This window comes from Balaenoptera acutorostrata, chromosome 1 (genome assembly GCF_949987535.1).
Source record: "Balaenoptera acutorostrata chromosome 1, mBalAcu1.1, whole genome shotgun sequence".
In the NCBI taxonomy this organism is placed as follows: Eukaryota; Metazoa; Chordata; class Mammalia; order Artiodactyla; family Balaenopteridae; genus Balaenoptera; species Balaenoptera acutorostrata.
In genome coordinates, this window is record NC_080064.1 from 36,424,903 (window position 1) to 36,452,001 (window position 27,099).

Sequence of the window (27,099 nt, forward strand, 5' to 3'; positions counted from 1 at the left end):
AACGTCCTGGGCTGGAATCAGCTCAGCACTGGGACTGAGTGGCTGGGTGCTGGGGCAGCTGAAGGGGCTTAAATCCAGGAGGCAGTGACAGCTCTGAAGCCAACAGACCCTAGGTGGGGGAAGCCCCAGGGTCAGAGGTGCGAGAAGCAAAATGAGTAGGGTTCTCAGGTGGCTACTGGGTGCATGGGGGCTTCTGAGTTAAAAATAAGTCCAGCCTTGAGTCTTGGAGCCTCCAGGCTCATTCCTCTGTTCTTGCTTCTCTAGCGTAGGCCTCAAGCTCAGCCCACTTTTCCCTCTCCCCCTGAAGGCGGCCCAAACCCACTAACCCTTGGGGAGTCTTTAACCCAGAATGCCATCTTACCAGAGCTCCTTCCTCACCACCCCAGAGCTAGTGCCCAAAGCCCCTTCCACACCCATGTTTCCCTGGAGAAGTGTCAGGGACCAGGGGTATCTGAGAGCCCTGAGTGGCCCAGCTCTCCACAGTGTGGTTCTGGCCTCTCAGAAATGCTGCCAGAAGCTCACTGGTCTGCCTCCTCTGTCCCAGCCCGTGCCTGGCCAAGGGCATGGGGTCAGGGGCCAAAGGGGCAGGGGGAGAGGAGACCTGGTGGACAGCTCTCCAGAGGTCTCTGCGTCTGTCCCCTCAGCCTCAGCTGCCGCCGCTGCATCATCGTGGGCAATGGAGGTGTCCTTGCCAACAAGTCTCTGGGGTCACGAATCGATGACTATGACATTGTGGTCAGGTGAGCTCCTCAAAGCAGTGCCTCAGGCACCTTCATGTCCTGGTCCCTGAGCCCACTGAGAACTGTCTGTCCATCTGGCCCACTGGGCTGGAGGTCAGTAGAAGCCTCAAGAAGAACCCTGGGTTGGAGGGCTTTGGAATGGAAAGCCAGGTGGCCTGGGCTCCCTATGCTCTGCACCTGGGGTATTCCGGGGTCATGGTGCCTCCCCACACACAGGCCTACAGACCACATGCAGTGAGCCCAAGGCAGTCTCTGACTGGGCCCACTCTCTGCAGACTGAACTCAGCACCAGTGAAAGGCTTTGAGAAGGACGTGGGCAGCAAAACTACACTGCGCATCACCTACCCTGAGGGTGCCATGCAGCGGCCCGAGCAATATGAACGTGATTCTCTCTTCGTCCTCGCTGGCTTCAAGTGGCAGGACTTCAAGTGGTTGAAGTACATCGTCTACAAGGAGAGAGTGGTGAGCTCCCTGTGCCCCAGCTCCTTCCCCTCTTGCCCTGGCCCTGCCCAGCTTCCAAGTCAGCCCCTTTCCCTGAACCAGGCAAAGAACAAGTAGGAACCTTTCAAAAGAAGCATTAAGGACCCAGATGCAGCCAAGGGGCAGAGAGGCCAGGAGATGCCCAGGCCACTGGCCCAGACTCCTGGAGCTGATGTGCCTGCTATCTGCTACCTGCCTCCAGAGACCCAGGCTGCAGGTCCTTCCTCAGCCTTCTCTAGCCAGACCCCAGGTGCCTCCTCAGCAGACCCTGTGGGCCCTTCCCTGGCCGTAGCTCCCCGGTATGGAGAGCTGTCGCCCGGCTAGACCCAGCTTTACTGCTGATCTTCACAGCCCCCGCCCTCACTTTCTACTTGCCCCCCAAGTCCCTCTTACCCTCTGTGAGGTCTCTCTGACTGTGGTCGTGTGGGTCCCCCCTCATTCCCAGCCAGAGGAAGAAGACCTTATTTGGACCCTGGGGCCATTCCACAGGGATAGCAGACCCCTCAACTTGAGGGTGCCAGTTCCCAAACTTGTAAGTCCTGACCTCTCTCCACTTTGTGCTTTTACCACTGACTTGTGGTTGTGTCCCCAACCTGCCATTGAGTCTGGTTCCACTCTGGGAATGGCCAGATTCTGTACTTATAGGTCTAGGCAGGCAAGGGTCTGGGCCTGTTTCTTTAGAGAGCTTATATGGCCAAGTAGGGTCAGACTGCTCCTTACTGGACCACCCAGTGAGTCCCCTCCTGAGTTCTCTGTTTCTCAGCTCTGGGCCAAATTTTCCAGGCTCATTCCCCCTCTCCCCTCAACCAGCTGTCACCAGCCACCCCAGGGGAGGGGCACTGCAGAGTTCAGGCCATTCATCTTCCAATACCCAAGCCTTTTACCAGAGGGAAATGATGACAGACAGCGCTCCGCCTACAGTAAGAAGCTAGTTGTTCTTCCTGGAGGTTTATAGGAGAGCTGGGGGGCTGGAACAGCTTCTCCTGCCTATGGACGTCTCAGTGCAATTTGGTTTAACTCCACAGCCTTTTCCCAAGCAAGGCCAAGTGCAGGCAGTGTCAAGTAGGTAGCAAGCGAGAGCGAAGACAGAAGTCAGGTCCAGAAATTCAGGTAGGTGGGACAGTGGGGAAAGGGGAGCCCATCTCAGAGCCAGGCTGAATGTGGCAGCCAGGGTCCCCAGAGGGGAGGAAAGGGTTTGACCTTAGCCAGCCCCAGCGGCGAGCAAGCCAGCTGCCCACGCACACTAGGCGGCATGTGGGGGCTGAGGGAGCACCCCTCTGTTTTCAGAACCCTAGGACCTGAGCAACTAGTGTCCTCAGAGCCCTTCTCTTTGTCTTGAAGGCAAGAGAATTGGGATCACAGGTAGGCACCTTTAAGGGAGAAATGGGAGGAAATTGGGTCTGCCCTGAGGAGCCCCAGAGAGCTGTGGGATGCTTCCTCACCCTGCCTTCTGCCCAGCTTCCCATCTTCCCACCCCCTCCTGGCATATCCTTTCCTCTGCTCATCGACACCTGTCAAAGGAGCTCCTGGAGGGCAGGGCCCTGATCCCCTTTGCTTGTCTTACCCCTCAATGCCCAGCCACCACAAATGATCTGGAATTGGCTCAAACACCAGATCCTGCTTCTTGCTGGGCAGACTGGGATAGGACAGGCGACCCATATCAGGAGGCCAGGCCAAAGGGTGGGTCAGGGCCAGCCAGGTGGGTGTTGTCACATGATCCTTCCAAGAACACCAAGGACAGTTAATTCAAGACTCTTACAAGTCATCCAAAGGAGTCAGGAAAGAAAGAAGAAAAGGAAGGAAGCCAACTAGAGTTGGAAGACTCAGTATACTCAGGCCACTCAGGGAGCAGACAGCAGGGCCTCACTTCTCCCTGAAAGACTCAGGAGCTTACTGCCTGGCCTGGCCTTGGTGGCAGGCCTGTTCAAGGAACTAACTGGAGCAGTTGGGATGAAGAGGTGTGGGCCGTGCTCAGGCACACGCTCATTGTGCCGATGTCTGTGTCCTGTTGCGGCCATGCCCAGGGATCTAGGACCAGCCCCGTGGTCCTTGGTGAGGACTCCTTCCCAGGGTTGGGAGATGTGAGTGGAAAGGGGAGAGAGGAGCTGCTGGGAAGGAGTCCTCTGAAGTTCATGAGGCTTCCTTGGCTCCAAAATCAAAGATAATTGGGGCCTTTAGAGTGAGCTGTCAGAGGAAAACCAGTGATGCCCACGGCCTCGCCCGAGTGGGCCCGCCCAGGCCCTTTTGGTTAACCTGGAAGCCTCTTTAGTGCCCTCCTCCACCCCAAGCCCAGGGCTAATGCCTTCGCAGGACCTCTCTCATGCCCTACTTCACTTCTCTGGGATCTGAGACCCAGGTAAATGTGGGAGAGGCTGCTTCTCCAGGCCCCCTCCTGTCTGGTGCCCAGCTGCAGGCTTGCCCTGCTCCTGCAGTTATGTTTCTAACCATGCAGCCCCTGGGCTACTGGAGAGCTCTCTGCACCTGTCTGGAGCCTCACCTGCAGAATTCTGGCAGGAGGCAGCTCTGTGTTTGGGAGCCAAGGCCTAGCTGGGCAGGGCTGGGACAGGTATTAGGCCTCAGTCATGGCCGCTGCCTGCCGCTCGCTGTGTGAGCAGTCGCTCACTGCCTGTGTAACTTCCTGATTCCCAGGGGTCCTGACAGGGTATGAGAAGGGGAAAGATATAGGAAAGGAAGACCAAACAGCCCAAAAACAGCCTGTGCTAGAGCTAACCATGCTTTCTTCATCCACGTGGGAGCTGTCCTCGTCACCATTTGTGGCTGTTTGATTTCCTGATTCGCTGGGCAGTAGCACAGCTAACTCTAAACAAGTTACCTTTAAAGGCCCTTTATCTCTCAGATCCCAGGAGGCCAAGCCATCAAGCAGGTGGAGGAGTTCCCAGCAGGCCTTTTGTGCTCGGGGCAGCTCAGAGGAGCACCAGCGGACTACTGAGTGGGGAAGCTGAGGTCAGGGGGAGGGGAGGAGGTGGGGACATGGAGATGCAGGTGTATGTGGGCCATGGAGGGAGGGGCGGCCTCCAGCTCCTGTGAAGTTCTCTCAGAGGCACATCTGGCTCCATCCCTCCGCGCGCTTACTCATTTGCCAGGCATCGTCAGGTGTTCTCTGTGCTGTCACTGTGCTGCTCCCTGGAAATAGAAAGTCACTCGGTCTAATGGGAGAGACAGTCCCCGAACTAGAGTTATAATGCAGTGTAGTAGGTGCTGTGCCCTGAGCATCCTCCTGGTGTTTGATGAAGGCTGGAGACGCCCTGTCTGCGGTCCTGAGGACGGAGCCCTGGGACCTGGAGAGGACGGGACACGTGAGAGGCAGAGCTTCTCGTGCTGTGTCCCCTGCCTCTGCCAGACTCCCCCACTGTGCCCCAGGATGCTGGTGACCCAGCACTTCAGAGCCCCGGGGAGCTGCCTTCCCAGTCCTCTTCATCCTCACTTGGGAAACCGGAAAGCTGGCCTCACTGCTGAGTGGCCTCTGGGCCTGAGGCCTGGGCTGGGTTGGTGGGTGTGGTTCCAACCTAGCAGGCGGGGAGGAGAGGACAAGGGCTAGGGGTCGGCCCCTGGACAGCCTTGACCCAGGCCCGACCTTCCAGCTTTTGTGCAGTCCTTGGGGAAGGCGGAGGGATCTAAGAGGCCGGCCAGGGCCCCACTTCACGCCCAGGGGGACTGGGCCCTTGAATTTGAGAGACAACGTGGTTGAAGAGGAGAAAGCAGCTTAGGCCTTGGAGTCATACAGACTCGGGTTTAAATTTAGACCCTGTCACTTGTTAGCTGGGTTCTTAGACAAATCACCTAGGCCCCTTAGACTTCATAAAACAGGAGTAGTACTACCCATCTTTCAGGGTTGGTTTAAAAATTAAACAAGATGAAGTATAGAAGCACCTAGCATAGTGCTTGACACTTAGTAAGTTCTGTCTGTGGCAATTATGAATACTGTTTATTATTTTATTATTATTATTGGTGGTGGTGCTATTAGAAAAGCCCAGTTGCACTAGGGAGTGAAGTCTTTGTCTAGACTGTAGGGCCTGACCTAGGAAGTGACCTGAAAGCGGGGGTCAGAGACCAGGCCTAGAGGAAGGAAAGACGTGGACCTCCTGGTGAAAGGCCGCAGGGGTGGGCTAGCAATCTAGCACAAGGCAAGTGGCCACCAGGTCCCCGCATGTGAGGCCTTATTGGACCAGGCCTGAGACAGGGACTGAACGTCCATCTGCACCTAAACCTGTGCTCTGTTCAGGCCTGAGAGAGATGCAGAGCCTTAGGATGGGCTCTGCCTAGCAGGAGCTCTGTGTGGACACCACCTTGCCTCTGGGGAGACTCCGTGCAGGGCACCTAGAAAGCGTGGTGAGGCTGGCAGACACCGTTGCCTCCTACTGCTTGACAAGGCCTCTGCTGAGCCAGCTCGATGCTCCGCACCCCACAGTCTCCTTTCCAAACCTCTGAGACAAGCTCTCCTGGATACTATTTCCTTTGCAGCCATTTCCAGTGGACACAGCTCTTTCTCACAGATCCATTATCCCCTGTGAGGGCCAGGAGGACTCCCTGCACATTCCCCATCCTGCATCCTGCCCATGGCTCCTCCCCCACCATGAAAGGTGCTCAGGGACTGGGGCTCACGTCATCATCCCCTGTGCTCCTCTTCATCACCGTCATCCGTAGCCTCGTGCTTACTTACCTCATGATCCTTGTTTTTATTCCTCCTCCTTTTCCTCCTCCTGCTTCTTTTCCTCCTCTTCCTCCTTCCACCATCCTCATCATAGACGTCATTTATTAAGATCTTCAGTTTGCCAGTTTTCTTTGAATTCCTGTATTCAGTTTTCACCATGACCCTGTTAGATAGGTACTATTATGATCCCCATCTTGGGGTTTAGGAAACTGAGGCACAGAGAGGATGAGTTACTTGCTAAGATCACACAACTAGTTAAGTGGTAGAAGTGAACTCAGACCCAGCTCTGGATGCCATCTCCTCCCACCTTCTCAGGAACTGTCTTTTTTCACTGATCTCTTTTCTTACCTCTTTACTGGATCTTCCTCTCACATCTATAAATTTGTTCAGCTATTTTTTTTTTTTTTCATTTCTCTCACCACAAAAATGAAAGCCCCAGGGACTTCCCTGGCAGTCCGGTGGTTAAGACTCCACACTTCCACTGCAGGGGGCGCAGGTTCAATCCCTGGTTGGGAAACTAAGATCCCGCATGCCACAACGCAGCCAAAAAAAAGAAGAAAGCCCCCTCTTCAGCTGGTATTCACCCTTTATCCTTCCCTTCTTTTTCAAGTTTCTGGGAAGAGTCATCAGCTGTCCACGATACATATCTCCATATTTTCCCCCTTCTGTTTCTCAACGCTCTCCAGTCTGTCTTCCAAACCTGTCCCTCTATGGCAGTGGCCTTCTGATTCTAAATCCAGTGCCTCACTTTAAAGGAACAACTTGTCAGCAAATATTCAGTGAGCATTTACGGTGTACTGTACACAATGGTAAGTTCTAGGGATAGTCCTTGATCCTTACAGACTCATGGCTAAAATCCTGGGAAGCATGCTCAATTCTGCCATCTCCTCTGCCTTCTCTATTCAGTCATGCAGCCTCCAGATCTGTGGTTCTCCCTTTTAAAAATGTCTTCCTTGGATTATTTCAGCAGCTTCCTATCTCCCTGCATCCAATCAGGCCTCCCTCCAATCCATTCTCCACACCTGTATCCAAAAGAATCATCCTAAAGTGTCTGTCTGGTTGGTTCATTCTCCTGCTTAATGGGTCCCCGTTGTCCACATGCAGCAGTTCTCAGAGTGCCTTCTCCTTTCCAGTAGCATCAGTATCACCTGGAAACTTGTCAGAAATGCATTTTGGGACTCCACCTTAGGCTGTGAATGAGAAACTCTGGGGGTAGGCCCAGCAGTCTGTTTAATGAGCCCTCCATGTGATTTGGATACAGGCTCAAGTGTGAGAACCACTGGCCTGCAGGGTAAAATTCCAATTCCATAGCATAGCGCTCCATGCTCTGGGTCCTCCAACCCCTTCCTTGTCCTGACCGCTCCTTCTTGCACCCAAAATTACTCTCCACTCTGGCCATACCAAAGTATATGCCCATTTCACACCTCCATGTTTTGTCTGCTTCCCTTCCCAAGGCTGTATGAGATGCTTCTTTTCTGAGCTCCCACGACACTCATCAGTCTGTTATGCATAAGGGTTCTCTTATCCATCGACTCTTATAAGCCCCTGGAGGGCAGGGACTGTCCTGTTTATCTCTGTACGCCCATCACCGCCTGCAGTGTTTGCGACAGAGTTGGCATGCATAAACGAATAAGTAAATGTGGAAACTGAGACCCAGAGGAAGGCAGGAACTTGTGGCAGAGTCAGGATTCCAACCCAGATCTTCTGACTCTCAGTGGGGGCTCTTTCCTCGCAAGTAGGCCGCCTCCCTCCTCTGTTGCCCCAGAGATCATTCTTTTAGATTCGGACCCTTGCGTCCTTTTGCTCCCCTCTTGCCTCTCCTGGGCACCTCTCTCCTCTTAGCCATGTTTGATCTTCTTTCTGAGGTTCTGAGATCATTCTCCTTGATAAAAAAAAGTGAAAACTGAACAGTCCCTGGCCTCTGCCTCGTTCAGTTGTCTGTTGGTATCACACAGCCAGCCCCAAGCCGACTCCTCTTTTTGTTCATTGCTTTTTCCAAATATAGCTTTCAAAAAGGTTTTTGACCCTCTCATAGCATGCATCAAAATAAATTCCAAATAGATTAAAAAGTAAAATATAAAAATACAGCCAAAGGAAAGTAGTACTTTTGAAGAAAGTAGAATAGAAATCACATCCCTAGAGGGAAGAGAACTTTCAAGGGACAGCAGTGCTAGGAAAAATCAGATTTGATAATATACGAACACTTTAAACAACAACCAAAAAAGACTGGATACCACAAAACTTTGAAAAGTATGTTTAGGAAATATGACAAATGGTTATTATCATGAAAGTTGACAGGAAAACCATTAGGACCCCAGCAGTTAATGAGCAGGAGACTGAACCGATCACACAGAAGGAAATATAACTAGTAAACAACGGAAATATAACTAGTTAACCACAGAAATATGTTTAACCTTCCTGGCAGTCAGAAAATTCATGTGAAGGCGACAGGATGCCACTTATCACCTATCATGTCTTCAGAGAATGTGTTTAAATTGTAATACATGATTCTGGCAAGAGTGCAAGTGACAGGTGCTCTCAAAGGCTACTAGTCAGAGTGTAATTGGGGACAAGCTTTTTGGAAAGGAAATGACACTTGGCACCAGGAGCCATCACCCAAGGGAAGGAAAAATCTGCCTACAAAGGTTTTTATTATAGTGTTATTATAATGGCCAAACTCAAACATAACCTAAGGGGTTTATTTTGAAAAGTATGGTTCAACTAGCATACGGAGTATAAAGGAGCAGCCCAGTGACCCTGCAGAGGCTGCAGGCACCTGGACCAGCCAGCACAGCCGCTCCCACTCTTGCTCCTTTGGTGTGGGTGGGGCCGCTGCAACAGCACTGGATTCAGTATCAGGAACAGATGCCTCTGCCTCAGGCCCCGTCTCTGAGTTTCATTTTCCTCTTCTGTACAATGGGGATGGTGAAAGCTTCCCGGGGTGGCTCCCAGATACACCGCTGCAAGGAGCCGGTGGGACAGTGCACTGACAGCCCCTGGCACACTGTGCTCGCTGCAGTGGCGAGCACCTTCTGAGAAGGTCAGTGCTTGCCTTGCTGAGCCCCCTCTTCAGGGCTCAGAGGGAAATGCCCACCCCAGTCCCATCCTCCCCTGCTAGACCATCCCCAGGTACTGGAGACCTCAGAATTTCTTGCCCCAGCAGTGCCAAGTCCACTTCTGTCCTCTTGAGGGTAGAACACACCTCCCTGTGCCGACTCCAAAGTCCAAGGAGGGATGTTTGCAGAGGCTGTAAGCTGAACTTGGATGTGTAAGCTGGGCAGTCCACACACGTGTGCACAGTGCTTCCCACAGTGTGAGATGGGACCAGGGTGGGAAGGGAACGGGAGGGGAGGCTGGGGCTAGCTCTCCCTACACCATGGGCCAGCATGGGTCTCCGGGAGTCAGAATTCTCAATTCAAACCTGGCCTTCCAGATCGTTTTTCAAGGGAGGATAGAATATATTTTATTTAACAGCTTGGTACCATGATTAGTAACTGTCACATATTTGGAATCTAAATCTTAGACGTGTGGTATGTGGACATTCATTTGTAATTTTGTCCCTAGCCCCACAAATCTTAGGGATTTGAGCCTTCACGGACATGGTGGCAATGGCTGGAGGTGAGGCTGGGTAGACGGGACAGACGGTGAAGGGTCTTGTCAGCCAAAGTCACATCAAGGAGCTTGGACTTTGTCCTGCAGACTAACAATAGCAGAAGCTAACGAGCTGCCTTTGTGCCAAACATTGTGTGTGACTTGTAACTGTCATGGCACAGAAACACTATGAAGAAGGAGCTAGTCTGATTTCCCATATTCTTAGATGATGATAATGAGACTTTGAAAGGGTAAAGAACTTTCCGAGGGATACAGAGTTAGTGGTCAGGGTTCAAAAGCAGACCCACAGAATTATTGGGACAGCCCAATCCGCAAGCAGGGTTGGGCTGAGGAAGGCGGGAAGGAGGCAGTTGTGGGATGGATCTGCACAGGAGCCACGGACCTGGTGTTGCTAGGTTCCTGGGGACCTGGGAGAGGGAAGCATCAAGGGAGAGTGAGCATTCAAGTCTGAGTCATTGTGGAGGAATGGTGGTGGCTGGATCCCGTGGGGGAAATGGATTAGATAAGAAAACAAACCTTTCAGGGCCTTGGTTTCTGTAAGAGGGGATTAGACCAGATGTTCTTTTTTGTTTGTTTTTTTGGGGTTTTTTTTTGGTTTTTTATTGGAGTATAGTTGATTTACAATGTTGTGTTAGTTTCTGCTGTACAGCAAAGTGAATCAGTTATATACATATATCCACTCTTTTTTAGATTCTTTTCCCATATAGGTGATTACAGAGTATTGAGTAGAGTTCCCTGTGCTATACAGTAGGTCCTTATTAGTTATCTATTTTATATACAGTAGTATGTATATGTCAATCCCAATCTCCCAATTTATCCCTCCCCCCGAAAGCAATTTTTTTTAATTAATTTATTTTATTTTATTTATTTTTGGCTGCATTGGGTCTTCGTTGCTGTGCATGGGCTTTCTCTAGTTGCAGCGAGCGGCGGGCTACTCTTCGTTGCGGTGCGCAGGCCTCTCATTGTGGTGGCTTCTCTTGTTACAGAGCACGGGATCTAGGCGTGCAGTCTTCGGTAGTTGTGGCTCACGGGCTCTAGAGCGCAGGCTCAGTAGTTGTGGCGCACGGGCTTAGTTGCTCCATGGCATGTGGGAGTCTTCCGGGACCAGGGCTCGAACCCTTGTCCCCTGCATTGGCAGGCGAATTCTTAACCACCGCGCCACCAGGGAAGCCCCGAAAGCAAATTTTTTAAAATTAATTTTTACTGGAGTATAGTTGCTTTACAATGTTGTGTTAGTTTCTACTGTACAGCAAAGTGAATCAGCTATATCCCCTCTTTTTTGGATTTCCTTCCCATTTAGTTCACCAGAGAGAATTGAGTAGAGTTCCCTGTGCTATACAGTAGGTTCTCATTAGTTACCTATTTTATACACAGTATCAATAGTGTATATATGTCAATCCCAACCTCCCAATTCATCCTCCCCACCCCCTGCCCAGACCAGATGTTCTTAAAGATCTCTTTTTGTATGATGGTAATCAATGTTTTGAGGGTTATTTGATGTCTGAAATATTATAGAATATATTTGTACAGAAAGTAAATGACTTATATATAACAGAGACTCATGTATTTGTTGATTGGTTGATCCAGGTTAATCATTAGTTCTGAAATATTTTGTACATCTGTAAATAGCTCTCTTTTCAAGCTCTACTTCATTTTACTTATAGTTTCCTTGGTATGTCACCTTGCTCTTCCTCCCATTTTAAGTTTTATGCATGTGAACATTTTGGGGATATGTCTTCTTTGTATATATTTTAAATAAGTATAGCAGATGTTTTAAACCTCTTTTTGGCTCTTTCTCATATCATAATAATTATACCATGTATTGAGATATTTGTACACAGCCCTGTCTTTCCTCCTGGGTTACAAACTCCTTTTGAGTAAGGAAGAAAAAAAAAACAGACCCGTGCTCTTAATGATCCTGACAAGCTGTCTCAGTGGGCGGTGGAAAGCCTCTGAAGATTTTAGCCCTGAGAGTGTCAAGATCAGATTTGTGTGGAATTGAAGGAAGGCACGATGGAAGCAAGGAGGTCTGGTGGCTCCTGGAGTGACCCCAGTGAGCTGGTGACCTGTCCTCAGGCAGTAGCAGCGGGGCAGGGGAGGGGGGGGGGGTTGGTGTAGGCAGGAGTGACCACACCTGCCCTTACTCCTGGCTGCAGAAAGCCAGCCACGGTCAGGCTGTCCACTCCCAGACCTCTCATCTTGGCATGCAGACTGCTTCTCTCCCCACAGAGAAGGAGGAAGAGGCTGCAGGAGAAGCAGCCTGCAAGGGCGCGGGCAAGCACTGTGGGAGCCCGGCTGGGCAGGTACTTCTTCCCAGATGCTTTCCCCCCGTTGCTCCTGGCTGTTCTGACAAGAGCAGAACGAGTTGCATCAGCAGGAGACTAGCGGCTCCACGCAGATGAGCTGGCTCCCGGCTGGACTGAGGCAGGGACATTCCTGGAGGAGGGATTCAACCAAGCATGCGGCCCACAGGTGGCCTTGAGGAGAGGTTTGACCGTTCCAGGCCAGCGTCATTGGCTGGCTTTATAGGCCTCTGTGCTGTGTCCTGTGGGTCAGGGAAACGAGACGTGAGAGGCCTTGGGCCGTTTGGATAGGCCTTCTGGAACAGGGCTGTGTTCTGGTGGCAGGTTTGGCAGTGTCACCCAGCAGTAGAAAGGCCTCCAACACCCACTGCCCTCCTGCAGGGGACCCAAGGACAGAGCTGGCCCCCGTTTGAGTGTGTGTATGTCTGTGAACTGGCCTGTGTGTGGCCTCTAACACTGCTGGCCACACCCTCTGCTTCACTCTCGGCTTCTGTGACACTCAGAATCATAACAGACAAGATTTATTGAGCCCTTGCCATGTGCCAGACATGGTGCCAGATGCTGTAAAATGCACAGCACTTCATTTAATCGTCACGGCTACCTGGGAAGTGGTCTTGACGTCCCCGTTATGCACAAGGAACTTGAGGCCTGAAGAAATCCTGTGACACGCCCTGGTTGCGTGATGCGGAATCTGGATGTGGACGTGGGTCTCCCAGACTCCAAGGCCCACAGTCTCCCATGGCATCACACCCTCCCTGCGTCTCCTCGTGGCTCTTACTGTTGGTTCTCAGTCTCCTCCGCAGGCTCCTCTGCTCCCACCGACCCCTTCAGTGTTGCTGTCTATGAGGTTCTCCTCTCTTCTTGCCCCACACAGAGATTCTCAATCTCAAGTCACCAAACGCCCTCGCTTTCAGGGACCCTGCTCCCTTTGGCAGTGGTGTGCGGCGTGTTGTGTGTGTGTACTCGTGTATGATTTTTCTGAGACGGGGAGCCATGGCTTTTATTTGAGAGACGGGCTGCAGTTGTGGTTACTTGGTATTTGTCTGACACAGTGATGTCCCAGCCAGATCCTGGTCTTCCTGTTCCTCCTTTCCCTGGGATTCCTGAGGAGGCCCTGCACCAGGACAGCGACAGGTGGGAAAAATAAAATAGCGGTGCTGGGTCCCCGTGCCCTAAGGCAGCCTCTCTGAGACTTGAGTCCCAAGCATAAGACTCGCTCCCACCCCCACCCCACCCCCTCCCCGACCCCATCCCAATCTTGCTCTCTGCCCGAAGGCAGTAGGAGCTTCAGCGCTCTTAGAACAGGTGAGCAGAGCAGGGACCGGAATGCCGGGCCTGCTCCAGGGAGGCAAGCTCTGCCTTGGCGTACCCGCCGCTGCCTGCGCACAAGGAGCCAGAAGGAGCTCTATGTGTGCCTGTGACTTTGCATTTCCTACTAGTAAATGTGACACACGTATCCTCAAATCCAAGAAGTCACATGAGTTGTTTCCCCTCCTGGGAAAGAGTAAAGATGGGAAGAGAGGCAGAAGCCTCCCCTCCACCCTGGAGCGTTTGTCAGCTTCTCAAAGGGGCTTGAGATCGTAAGCTAATTTCCTACCGTTTCACATGGTGGTTACATATGGGACCCTTAAGCACATGGGAAAAGCCAAGAGATGTTGTCTCAGAGAGGGAATCTCGTGTCACAGAAAGACCCAGGCTCTGAAGTTGAATCCAGCTCAGATTCTCCCCAGCTGTGTGTGCCTCGGGGCAGGGCTCCTCGCCTCTCTGAGCCTCAGTCCTCTCTGTGAAACAGGATGCAGGGCACCAACCGGGGTGACCCCTAACTCACCTCAGCGCTTCTGGCGGGTAGAAGGGAGGCCCCATCCATCCTTGACTAGCCCCCCAGACCTCCCAAGGTGGGAACAGCAGTGCTGATAATAAATGGTGTGGCAGAAAGAACACCCATCCTGGCATCACGACGTTGGGTTTGCATCTTGGTACAGACTCTTACGTGACCTTGAACACGTTGCTTCATCTTGGGTCCCGTACCTGTGAAGTGGGTGAAAATTGAAGAGACATAAATAATATCTATGAAAACCAGCCTGTAGTCTCCACACCCCCAGCTGTGCCATTACTGCCTCTCCCTCCCTTCCCGAGCAGCCCCTGCCCTTCTTCCTCTTTAGGGGTATGTGGGCAGGGACCCGGGGTTGTAGGGTGCGGGGAGGATGTTGGGACCTGCTGGGCTCTGGAGAAGGGACGGGGGCTGTGCTTTGCTCAGCACAGGCTGGTACCTGCCATTCCTTTCAGTACACGTCTGATCTTCCCAGGAGGGGCTTCTCCCCATTTCTGCATAAGATCTTGGCCATTTCTCCACCGTTCCCTTTCCTGCTGGGTCTCACTGTCCTGACCTTTACCCCCTTACACACACACACTTCTCCTGGACACAGAGGGAGGCACAGGAGGAAGCCGGTCTGGGGTCTGCTGTCTCGTCTCACTGGGGCTGAGACCCAGCGAAGTTGGCCCTAAGGGCACACCCTTTGAGCTGACGCTTGGAGGACGGATAGAATTTGCCCGAGAGAGAGGTGTTGCCAGAGACGGGGAGACGTGAGGGGGGGCCTGGAGCAGACAGTCCGTTGGAGGCCGCAGAAGACAAGCCTGAAGAGATGCTGAGGGCAGTGGAGGAGCCGGGATGGAGTTCATGTCCCCTTACACACCCGCGGCCGGTGCTGCGCTGCTGGGCCACAGAAGGGAATCAGATGTGAGCCCCTGCCCTGGGGCTGATGGCGGTGGTGATAGTAGCTGACCAGTGACTGTGAGCTGGGCACTCAGCCTGAATTATCTCATTAAGTTCTCACAACACAAGATAAATACCCTTAGAATCCCTGGTTTATCCATAGGGAAATGATAGTTTTCTTGCCCAAGGCCTCCACACAGTTGAGTGACCAGAGCTGAGTTTGGATCTGGGCCCAAGGATCTTCTGTCTTAGTCAGCTCATGTTGCTATAACAAAATACCACAGACTGGGTGGCTTATAAACAGCAGACATTTGTTTCTCACAGTTCTGGAGGCTGGAAGTCCAGGATCATGGCACTGGCAGACTTGGTGTTTGGTGAGGGCTTCCTGGTTCATAAATCATTATGTCTTCACTTGGTGGAAGGAGCGAGGGATCTCTTGGGCCTCTTTTGTAAGGGTGCTAATCCCATTCTTGAGGGCTTCACCCTCAGGACCTAATCACTTCTCAAAGGCCCACCTCCTAATACCATCACCTTGGGCATTAGGTGTTCAACATAAATGAATTGGTGGGGGGGGGGAATGGGCCATAAACTTTCAAACCATAGCAGATCTTTTTTTTAATAAATTTATTTATTTTATTTATTTATTTTTGGCTGTGTTGGGTCTTCATTGTTGTGCGCGGGTTTTCTCTAGTCACGGTGAGCAGGGGCTACTCTTTGTTGCAGTGCGTGGGCTTCTCACTGTGGTGGCTTCTCTTGTTGCAGAGCACGGGCTCTAGACATGCGGGCTTCAGTCGTTGTGGCACACAGGCTCAGTAGTTGTGGCACACGGCCTCTAAAGCACAGGCTCAGTAGTTGTGGTGCACGGGCTTAGTTGCTCCACAGCATGTGGGATCTTCCCGGACCAGGGCTCGAACTCATGTCCCCTGCATTGGCAGGAGGATTCTCAACCACTGTGCCCCAGGAAAGCCCCTATAGCAGATCTTAACTCCATATTTTATCACCTCCCAAAGGCTAGAGGTCATTTCTACCTTGGGATGAAGGTATTCAGGAAAGACATGAGAAAGGAGATGATTCTGAGTCTTAAGAAGCAAGTAGGGTGGATCAGGTGGGTGGAGGTGGGGAGACCGTTAGAGACAGAAGGAGCAGCATCAGCAAAAGAATGGAGGTACGAATCAGCAGATGCGGACTTAAGATGGGCTGAAATGAAACCTGGAGCAGCAGGCAGGGTTACTGGCTAAAAATCTCTGATCTCCTGTGGGCAGTGGTGATGTGATCTGGTTTGTATATAGAAAGATCATTCTGGCAGAGAGCAGAAAGTGGTTTGGGAGGCAGAGGTGGCCCATTCTGGGCACTCATTTTGGGTGAATGGAACTCAACAATTATTTTGTACTTTTCTAGTAACTCTACTGGGCTCTGGGGGCGGTTAGTGGCCAACAAGACAAACAGTGTACATGGCCTAATTATAATAGTCCATTTGAAAGATGATGAGACCTGGACTTTAGGTGGTAGCAGTGGGCTTGGGAGGAAAGGATGGATCCGTGGGATTCTATAGAAAATATAATCGAAATGACCCAGATGACCAGTAGGACAGAACGGGCTGGAGAGATGAAGAGGGATGCAAAGTCGATTCCCAGGCTTCTGGTTTGGAAGATTGAGTGGACAGCAGAGGTTAGGGAACACAGAAGGAGGAGCAGATCTGGGGGAACCAGAAACAACTGAGATGTCCAACAACAGAGGGGTTGCTTACATAGGCTATGGGACATCCCTGGGACATCTCTCCAGCCTACAGGGTTGGTTTGTGACTTTCTCCAGCAGTACTCAGGAGCCCAGTTGTAAGGGTGGGAAAGGTGGATGTATGGGCTGATCTAAGTTCATGGTTCCCCTGGGCTAGGACAAGAATGACAAGGGGCAGGGAGTTGAGGGTGCTCACGAGAGAGTGGTTGAAGCGATATACTCAAGGGACTAGACCAGGGAGGGCTCGTGTACTGAACAGAAAGGCAGGGCTGGGAACTAGAGGAAGGAAGAGAGGTAGAAGGAGAGGAATTTGTGGCCCTGGAGTGGACCCTGGGATGTCAGGTTTCAGAGCTGATGCCTTTCCAGTCCGGTACTGAGATCCCTCAGGGAAGAATCATCCCATTCTGCAATTAAAGAACTGAAGCTTAGAGAGCTTCTCACCTGCCCAAAGTCGCCCAACTCCATCGGTGGCAGAACTGGGGTTGGAGTGTTGTTTCTGCTCTGCCATACTAGCTCACATTCTGTCTTTATTTTTCAGGTTCATTTTAGAACAGTTGACTGAGTGCGAGGAAATTCAGCAGAAGGGAAAGGAGGCGAGCCCAGCAGAGCAGATAGGAGAGAGAGGGCAGGCTCCTCCTGGGCCCCTCAGTAGCGGCAAAGGGAAGGGGTACTGCCGGGCCGTTGGGTCTTCCTCGTGGCCGAAGACCACCCCCCCCCAGCCCAAGGCCAGAGCAGCCCAGCCCAGTGCCCCACGCCCTGTGCCCCGCCCTGCAGCTCACTTGGTATCCTCCATCCACACTGGCCCCACTGTGTGCTCGCTGTGCCCTACCATGTACCTTGTCTCTGCCACACATCCTGTGTCCCCAGCACCCACCAGGTCGTCCGTCGTCCAGCCGTGTTTGTTCCCCATGCCCCAGGCTCCCTGTACATACCTCATGCCCCCACCTTGTCTCTCATTAGCCTGTACACACTTGGGGTCCCCACCACTCACCCAGTCCCATCACAAGCTGTGTGCCCGCTCATGCCCACTTGTGCTGTGTCTACAGAGCGCGTCAGATGGCTTCTGGAAATCTGTGGCCACTCGGGTGCCCAAGGAACCCCCTGAGATTCGCATCCTCAACCCATATTTCATCCAGGAAGCCGCCTTCACCCTCATCGGACTGCCTTTCAACAATGGCCTCATGGGCCGCGGGGTGAGATGTCTGGATCCTGGGAGAGGGAGCAGGGGACCTGGACCAGAGGTGCCTTGGGAAGGAAGGACAGGGCGGCAGGGTGGGGACAGAGGATTCAGTTCTCAGGAGCAGAGCTCAGCTCTGGAGAGCTTCGCTGAGGGTCTCAGCCTCACTCTGCACCCCCTTCCCCTCCATCCAGAACATCCCGACCCTCGGCAGTGTGGCAGTGACCATGGCACTACACGGCTGTGATGAGGTGGCAGTTGCAGGCTTCGGCTACGACATGAGCACACCCAATGCACCCCTGCACTACTATGAGACCGTGCGCATGGCAGCCATCAAAGAGGTGCAGGGCTGGGCGGGGGGCAGTCCCTGGGCAGGGCAAGGGAGGGGTCAGTGCCAGCACGAAGGACAGACTCTGACTGCGTGTGTACAAATGAATGGTCAAGGGACGAGCCAGCTTCGGGTCTGGCTGCTCAGAGCTCCCTGGAATGCCCTGCCCCACCCTCAGCTAAGTTGGGTCACCAGGCATCCATCCCTGCCTGCAGGCCTCTGACCACCAAGCATCCTTCTCCCTGAACTACCCCTCCCTGGCCCTCTCCTTGTCCTGGTCCAGCCCCTGCCTCCTCCTTGCTGCTCCCCAGCCATCACATGCCCATCTTGGAGCAAGCTCACAGCCCTCCTCTCTGCTTCGATTCTCCTCTTCCCTCAGAGGACCTCCTCGCCCCCTCAAACAACCCACAGACCTTACCGCTCCGTGCCAGGATGCCCCCATACCTCCTCCACCCTTCCCCATGGCCAAGCACTAAAGCTTCCTAGCACCCAGAGTTGCTTCCCGGGTGATTCATATGTTCAGGTACCTTAAGTTCTCCCAGTCAGCTAGCCTCTCCTGGCACCTCTCCCTTCACAGCAAGAGCCCACGTGGAAAATCCAAACGCCTCTTACAGCACCCTTTGCTTCTACCACTCATCTCCCGCTGCTCCCAGCCTGGACCCTGGGCGTCTGGGGCTTGTGCTTTGAGCAGCTTCTCTACTCCTGCACCTGGGCGGCGAGGGTTGTTAGTGTCAATCTCCCGGAGTCCGAGCAGACTCACGGTTCAGCCAGCGCTCGTCCCTGCTCATCAGTCTCTCACATGCCCGTCTCCAACCCCACTGCACTGTTCAGGCCTTGTGCTCCCCAAAGCTCCCTCCCTCCCTCCCCTCCTCCACCTCCGCCACCGTGAGAAAACTGGAGAAAACTGCAGCCCCAGGGGTGCTCTGCCCCTTCGCCCTCCTCACTCCCACTCACCTTTCGCCCCTCGCAGCCTGGCTTCCCCCTTCACCTGACATACCTCCCACCAAGGTCACCAGTGACTCAAGGCTGCCGAGTCCAAGGGACACGCATCAGTCAGTCCCGCCTTTTCTGATCCCTCTGAAACACTTTCTGTGTTGACCGGCCCTTCCTGAGACGCTCTCCTGCTTAGACTCTGAGTTGGCCCTCCCTCTGAGACACTCTCCTGCTTAGACTCTGAGTCGGTCATTTCAGTGCTCCTCCTGTTTCCCTCGCCAGGCTCTCTCATTCTCTTCCTCCGTGTCCTGGATTTCGGTGCATCCCTTAAGAGTCAGCATTAGCTAGGGCTCCATCCTAGACAGTCTTCTCTTCTCACTCCACATGTTTCCCAGGAGATTCACATCCCCATCCTTGGCTTCCGTTCCCATCCATATTGTCTTAGGCTTTTTGGGTTCATTCAGGCAGGCTCGAGTAATTGTGAGTTATTTCAAGGAAATAAGAGAGACTTGGGAATCTCATGAGAAGCCAGAAATAGCCTTACAGCTGGGCCTCCTGTTGCCTGGAATGGGGTTCAGGAGTGGGAAGCTCATCTTGGGTCCAGGAGAGCCCCTGACCTGTCTTAGCCCCTCAGCAGTGGCTCCAGCCCTGCCTCATTTTCACCAGGACCCTGGTGGTCTCTCCGTCTCTGCCTCTCTTCACGTATCTTCTTGCTGCTTCGTCCCCTGCCAGCACCCACTCCAAACTTCTCTCACTGCTTTTACCTGCCCCCTGGCTTCTGTTTACTCCTATATTTGGTCTCTTACATATTCCTTTTATATAAACTTTATGTAAAAGTTTTAGGCAGAAGGTGAGAGGCCGCAGACATAGGCAGTAGCTGGATCATGAAGGGCTTTCTCTGCCACGGTAAGGAGCGTGGACTTCGCTCTGAAGGCAGGAGGGAGCCATGGACCAGTTTTAGGCTGTAGATTAGCATGTAGTAGGGTCATTGTGGCTGCAGCGTGACCTAGAGGGTTCCAGGCAAGAACAGAAACCAGTGGGGACACTGTCTCAGCAGTCTAGGCAAGAGATGAAGGATCCTGCCCTGGAACTGTTCAGTGATGATGGGAAGACAGAGGTAAGAAACAGGATTTTAAATCAGCAAGGCCTGGAGGTGGCCTCCATGCAGGAATGAGGTGGAAGGACACCACCTTCCCTGAGGTGCCCAGTGGAGGCTGTTCCCTTTCTGCCACCTGCCACATCTCAGTTGTCAGGCCATTGCCCCCGCCCCCCTTCCTCATCCTGTAGAACCACCTTGCTCTGAGGCTCACGGCATCTGCTGCACCACCTCCATGTGGAGTGCTGAGTGCTGGCGATGAAATCAAATGGCCTGGGTTCAGAGCCTGGCTCTGTACCTTCCTTTGCTTATCAATACAAGGGGTAATGTTAGGTCTGGGAAAGAGTCGATGTGATAATGTATAGAAGAGGCCTGGCCATGGTAAGCGCCCATACGTGTTAGCCACTATTATTAATATTAATGTTTTCACCCCTACTTACTCTTGTTACCTCTCAGCACCCTAGAGAAGTCACTGAAATGCTGTTGCTTGGGTGTAGGGTCCCTGTTGTCACCTCGGGGTGTCTTCGGTAGGCAAGTGAACCATTCCGTGCCCTGGCCCCACCATTGCTTCACCTCCACCTGACTGATCAGTCCATTCTCCAGGCCCAGTGAGAGCCTGGGGATGTGAAGACAGTGGAGCGAGGACCGAATGCCGGCAGGATGTGTGAGGGGTGTCAGAGGCGTTCATAAAGGAGGAGAGGACTTCCCTGGCGGTCCAGTGGTTAAGACTCCACACTTCCAATGCAGGGGGTGCTGGTCTGATCCCTGGTCGGGGAACTAAGATCCCACATGCTGCGCAACACACCCAAAAAATTAAAACAAAACAAAACAAAAAACATAAAGGAGGAGAGAGAGTAGAGAAGGGTTAGAAGTTGCAGGGTTGGGGAATTCTCTGGCGGTCCAGTGGTTAGGACTCTGCGCTTTCACTGCTAACATCTTGTAAGCTGTGCGGCGTGGCCAAAAAAAAAGAAGATGCAGGGTCGTGGAGACCAAAGGAGGGAGTGCCTACAATGTCCAGCACTGCAAGGAAGTCCCAGAAGATGTGTGCTGAGAAGTGGCCCTCAGATGTACCAGCCCCGAGGGACTGAGCAGTAGCCAGAGGTTGAAGTGGGCTCGCACAGGAGTCTGCCATGGGAGGGAAATCTGGGCTGGAAATGAGGATCTGTGGGTTGTGAGCACAGCTGCTTTTCAGATACAGGGGAGGCACGGATGAGGTTTCCCAGGGAGATGACAGAGGAGGACGTGCGATGGTCAGGGCAGAACCCTGGGGGCAAAGAGATAAAGATGGGAAAAGAGCTGTGAGAAGGAAGGCTCCTCTGCGAGCGTGGTCTCTGCATCCAGAGTCAGGGGTCCTGGTGAGGCTCCCAGAATCCTGCCCCAGCCCGTGGACAATGCAGGTGGTGTAGTGAGGAGAGCGCTGTAAGCTCCTGTGCTGTGTGCGCTGGGGAGAGGTTGGGAAAAGAGCTCCAGAAAGGCGGTGTTGCCTGGTCGGAGAGAGAGATGCATCCAGGCAGACTTTTTTGTTTGCTCTGTTATTACGAACTTTGTCAAACGTATTCAAAGTATAGAGAGTAAAATAATGCACTCCCACGTACTGTCACCTCCCTCCCCCAGGTATCAACATGCGGCCGGTGTTGCTCAATCTGCTCTTCCTCTCACGCCTCCCCTCTCTGCTGGTTATCGGGAAAGAAGTCTCAGACATACTATCATGCCAGCCATAAACATTTCAGTAAATTTCTCTAAAAGATAAGGACGAATTTTTTCAATATTATACCATTATCACACCTGGAAATTTAACAATAATTCCTTGATATCATCAGGTATCCAGTCCTCTGCTGACCTTTCAACCCTCAGGGACTCCCAGTGGGTGTTCTTGAAACTGACCCATCAGATTGGTTACTTCTCCCTGGGGAGTGATGCAGGCATGGGTTAAGTAAAGAGCTGTATGAGTTTCTATGCTTGCTTGGATCCTGGCCCTGCCATTCTTCCATGCCTCCATTTTCTTACCTGGAAAATCTAATTTCATTCAACACATATGTACTGAGCACCTACTCTGTGCCAATCAGTCCCTGCCTTCAAAGACAGACAGTGAGCCAGATGTTTGAATCTTCAAGGAATGAGGGTGAGTCACCCAGTGGTCTGCAACGAGGACGGGCAGTTTGCAGACGGCTGAGGATAATGTCAGGAGCCAAAGGAGCCAGAGGTTCAAGGGAGTACACAGGGACAGTTGTGTAGATGCAGCAACAAAGAGTGAGGAAGAGCCTGCCACCTCCAGGCGCCATGAGTGTGGATGTGAGGGAAGAAAGAGCGTGTCTGGGGGATGCTGTCCTTGGGGGCAGCCAGGTTTGTGGTTAGCACAGGAAGTTGAAGGGGGTGTTCAAAGAAGAGGAATATAGGGGATTTTGCCCAAGTTTCAGGCTGAAAAGATTTGGAAGGTTGGAGGAGGTTGACTGGGTCAGATAAGGACCAGATAAGAGCTGTAAGTTCTCCACACCGGTAAGTAGTGGCTGCGAACATCCCAGGGTGAGCCTCAGCGCTGACGGATGCAACAGAGCGGTCAGCTGTGTCCAGACTGTGACAAGGCCATTGGCTTTCGTTGTTCCTTTATTCATTCAATCCTGTTTCATTCTTTGAGAGACTCAGTCATCACAGCTTCCTGGTGAGAGTACTGGGGAAAGGAGAGAACCTGAGCCTGGGTGCAGTCTTCCCCAGGAAAGCCCTGGAAGGCAGCGTCTTCCCTGCAATTTTCATATTAACCGTTAAGATGAGCCTCTGGTCCCCTGGCTCCTCTGGTCTGAGAGGCAGGATTTCATCAGCTGCCCCCAGGCCTGGAGAGTGGATTGCAGCAGGCCAGAGAATGACTAAGCCACCCCGCACGGTTCCCTTTCCAGCAGGGCCCAACCCCAGGCCTGGGCCGGACCTAAGTGACTCACATTGCCTGACCTCAGGGTGCCTAGGACCTAGGGGCCTGGAGAAGCCGCCGGGCAAGGACAGGTGGAAGGAGTGAGAACCAGGTTGGAAAGCCTACATCTCTAAGACTTGGAAGAAGTTAAGAGGCCGGGGAAAGGGGTTAGAAGGTTATTTTCTCCAGGTCCTGGGAAGGGAGGCGGGTGAGCTGTGGCACCTCTAGGGCAGACCTCCCACAGTCAGAGCATTGGAGGGTGGCGGTCAGAAATGGGCATGGAGCCCTGGGAACCTGCGTTCTAGCAGGGCCACATCCCAGCAGCCACCTGGGCTGCCCAGCTGACCACTGCTCCATCTTTCCTTTCAGTCCTGGACGCACAACATTCAGCGAGAGAAAGAGTTTCTGCGGAAGCTGGTGAAAGCGCATGTCATAACTGACCTAACCAGTGGCATCTGAGGTGGACCCAGCACGTGGCCACAGAAGTCCAGCCACCGCCACCTGCCCACTTCATTGGCCTCGGTCTGGCTCTGCCTGAGAGGTGCGGGAGCCTTCAGACCCAGAGAAGGACAGTGCCAAGTGGCCCCAGGTGTGGTGAGGCCTTGGTGGGGCAGCCAGAGCTGTGTCTGCTCAGAGGCCAGCCTCAGAGACCAGCACTAGGCCTCACTCTCAGCCTGGGTCCTTGAAGCCAGAGGGCCAGGAGGCCACTGGCCATGCCCAGCGGGCCCAGCATGCAGGAGGCGGACATTAGGCAGCAAGGCTGCTGCCAGAATCATTTCTCCAATCAGTGTTCGGTGTATTATCATTTTGTGAATTTGGGGTGGGGGGAGGGTAGGGATAATTTATTTTTCAATAAGGTTGGAGATGTCAAGTTTGGTCTACTGGCCGTGCAGAAGGAGACCCACTAAAGGGCCCCTCAGGCAGTGGTACCAATGGGCTCCCTGTAGAGTGGGAGTGCCAGGACTAGCCTGTGCCCTGCTCCGGGGCTACAGGGAGGTGGGCAGGATCTCAGGCCAGCCCCCTCCAGCTCATGACACTGTTTGGCCTTTCTTGGGGAGCAGATGGGATAGTCCCACTCAGCAGCCCCCAGCTGTCCCACAGGGAAACCCTGGAGCCATCCTTTAAGCCAACAAGATGCCCCTGGGCTTGAGTGGAGAGAACTTCAGAACTCGGGCGGTGAGGGCTGGCCCAACCTTATGGGAATGCCCCTCCCTCCCCAACTGCAGCCGACCCATAGGACACTGCCCCAGGCCTGGAGTGACCAACTTGGCAGCTGTTCTGGGTTTCAGCAGTGAGACTGCCAGGTCCTTGGGTTCTGCCTTTAGCCTGGACCAGAGGGAAGGGAGGCTCAAGGACCTCACCCAGGCTGTGGCAGCCATCCTGAGCAGCCATCATGGAAGCAATAAAGCTCTTCCCTGAACCTGGCCTCCTCTTGCTTTCTCTGACTTTCCTGGAAGAAACAGGAACCTGGGGCCTCAGCAAGTATGCTAAACCCAAGGGCCATCTCTCCAGCCCTCCTGGGTCCCTTTCACTTCTCGTGTTAGCTGAAGGACCTGGGTAGCCACCTAGGGGCCTTCTGGAGCCTCTCCTGTCCTATAGCCGTCCTGCACCCTCTTTGCCTTAAGAGAGGCAGTCCAGGGGCATCAGGACATGCCCCAGAATCTACCCTGCTGCCTCCTACAGGAGCCAGAGTTCAGGGGATTGAAGCCCCAGCCCGAGCACAGTGCCTCTGGGTCACCACAGCCCCAGCACTACAGGGACAGAGGTTCCTGCAAGCACAGGAAAGTTGCACGGCCGAGCCCCCAGCACACAGACCTAAACCACTCCCGGCAGCTCCACTGAGCCCTGGAAAGACACGCCCTCCCCCTTAGCACACAGGCACCCGGTCTCCCCTCAGGACCCCTCTTTCTGCACAGAAGAGGAAGGCACAGCCCATCTCTAGGCCTCCTCTGGCAAACATTATTTTATTATTATTATTATTATTTATTATTATTATTTTTTTTTAATTTATTTTATTATTATTATTTTAGTTTAGATTTGGCTGAGTTGGGTCTTTGTTGCTGCACGTGGGCTTTCTCTAGTTGCGGCGAGCGGGGGCTACTCTTCATTGCGGTGCGCGGGCTTCTCATTGTGGTGGCTTCTTTTGTTGCAGAGCACGGGCTCTAGGCGCGTGGGCTCAGTAGTTGTGGCTCGCAGGCTTAGTTGCTCCACTGCATGTGGGATCTTCCCGGACCAGGGCTCGAACCCGTGTCCCCTGCATTGGTCTTAACCACTGCGCCACCAGGGAAGCCCCTCTGGCAAACATTAGAAAGGGCATCCCAACCTTACCCCCTAGAGCCCTGGAATCTGCTCTCTCCCTTCCCCAGCATTCCCAGGCAGGCCTGAGAAAGGCCAGCGCACTCCTGCCCCTGAGGCCATAGGCCTGGGAGTGAGCTTCCTGCCAGAGCTGCCACGTGGCAACAGGTGGGGCTGACTGGCCCCGTCACCTCTTACCTGACATCCCAATCCAAGTGCCATTCCCTTCTGACTTCCCACATGCCCCTTTACTGCTGCACTTTGTGCTCAGACAGAAGCCTCCTCAGCCGAGGGGAAAGTGAGGCCCTGACTGAGGGACAGGGAGACCCAGAAACTCCCTTCGATTCTGCTGGAAACAAGGCCACTATGATGCAAACTCCAATGCTTCCTGTGTCCTACGTGAATGGTGCCCCCTGGAGTTGTGCAGGGCATAGGCTGCATGCCAGCAAGCAGCAGCGCTGGCTGATACAGCCCTGGGGCAGAACCCCTGCACCCTGCCCCCCTGCCCAGGCAGCCGGCTTGGGGAGGCAGCAGAACACAGAGCTGCTCACCGCCTGGCCTCCTGTCCCACAGGGGTCCTGCCGAGCCTGGGACAGTCAGGCTTCTAGTCCCCACCACTACACATTAACTGCCCTCCCGAAAGCTGTGGTTCTCCGCCTGGCCATAAACCAGAATCACCTGTGCAGATGTGGAAAACTGCACATGCCCATTCTGATTCAGGTCTGGGGTGAGGCCCAGATTCGGGTAGTTTTAAAAGGTCCACAGGTGGTTCAGATGCACAGCCAGGGTACAGCTGGTCCACACATGTTCCCTGAGCACTATCAGCTTCACCCACGGCTTCCAATTGTCAGTTGGTCAACGATTCCCAAATTGCCATCTCCAGCCCAGCTCTCTTCGCTTTGCTCCAGGCTACAAACTCAGTCACTTCCTGAACATTTCCACTAGGATAATCCACAGGTCCCTCCAGCCTGGCACGTCCAACACTGAACTGATGAGCTCCTGCCCACAACCTATCCCTCCTTCAGGAGCCCCAGCTGCCAGAATGCATCCCCTCCTCCTGGTCACCCAGGCCAAAGGCATGCCGTCCTACTTCCTCACCGCATCCAATCAGGCACCAACTGAGTTTTCAAAAAGGTGTGTTCCTGAAAGAGCCCACAAAGCCCCACACTCTCCCCACAATTCAGCTTCAGAATCCTCTCTCCCCCAGCAGCCTCCTGACGTACCTCCAAACCACCCTCCCCACCACAGCCAGAGCCAGCCACTGAAACGCACGTTGGATCACACCATTCTCCTGCCTGAAACCCTTCAGTGGTCCCCAGTATCACTGGGATAAAGTCCAGACTCCCTATTAGGACACACAGGATCTGGCCTTTCCTTACCTCTATCCATGTTACCCACCCAACCTCCATCCCACCCACCAGCTGAACTGCCATAATTAGGCATCTGAAATACTAGCCTCCAGCTCCTACCTCAAGCCTCAGTGCAAAAGTTCCTCCGCCGGGACCCTCCCCTTCTTCAGCCCCCCGCACCCACTCCTACCAGCGCCGCTGTGCCAGGCTGAGCAGCGGTGTTTGCAGGTGTGTCTGTACGCCAAGCCCCAGGCGGCAGCGGAGGGGAGCGGCGGGGCCGCAGGAGCCGGGTCAGACCGTGAAAGCCCCAGCGCAGTCAGTGCCTCTCGGACTCAATGCAGTGGGTCTGTTGAGAGAAGAAACTAGCGGTGGATCAGAGAGAGCAGCTAGTGCAGAGCGGCCAGCCAGGACGGCGGGAACCCGAAGGCCGGTGGGCCAAGGCAGGGACCGGCCTGTCCCCTCCCTCTCCCGCCCTCTGCCCGGCCTCCCAACTCCCTACTCCCAGTGTCTACAAACTCCGAACACTCAGTGTCCATGCCGCTGCGCCGCCCAGGTTCTCCACTCTGTCCTGGGGGCCCTTCCCAGCATCTCCTCCCTGCCCCACCTCGGGGGACCTAGTGGAGCCAGGGGGACCAGATTCCAGAGGGTGGAGTGGCCAGGTGAGCCCTGAGAGGTGGGGCGGGGCAGGGGGTGCTCGGGCCCCACCCCAGGATCCGGTGACGCCGGGGCTGGAATTTGACACCGGACGGCGGCGGGCAGGAGGCT

At 53.6% G+C, this 27,099-nt stretch overlaps 1 protein-coding gene across 6 annotated transcripts in view; it reads left to right on the forward strand.

Moving 5' to 3' along the window:
- ST3GAL3 (ST3 beta-galactoside alpha-2,3-sialyltransferase 3) overlaps positions 1-24,109 on the forward strand; it is a 239,793-nt gene extending 215,684 nt beyond the window's left edge. For 3 of the 6 annotated variants that reach the window (XM_057557896.1, XM_057557901.1, XM_057557904.1), the window contains 5 exons: positions 645-740; positions 1,016-1,202; positions 17,301-17,447; positions 17,626-17,772; positions 23,060-24,109. In XM_057557896.1, the coding sequence (XP_057413879.1) occupies positions 645-740; positions 1,016-1,202; positions 17,301-17,447; positions 17,626-17,772; positions 23,060-23,149 (667 nt within the window). In that variant the 3' untranslated portion in view covers positions 23,150-24,109. Of the gene's footprint in view, positions 1-644; positions 741-1,015; positions 1,203-2,245; positions 2,331-16,792; positions 17,268-17,300; positions 17,448-17,625; positions 17,773-23,059 lie in introns of those variants that run through there. The other 3 variants (XM_057557924.1, XM_057557915.1, XM_057557910.1) reach the window with 3 other exon arrangements.
- The last annotated feature ends 2,990 nt before the right edge of the window (positions 24,110-27,099 follow it).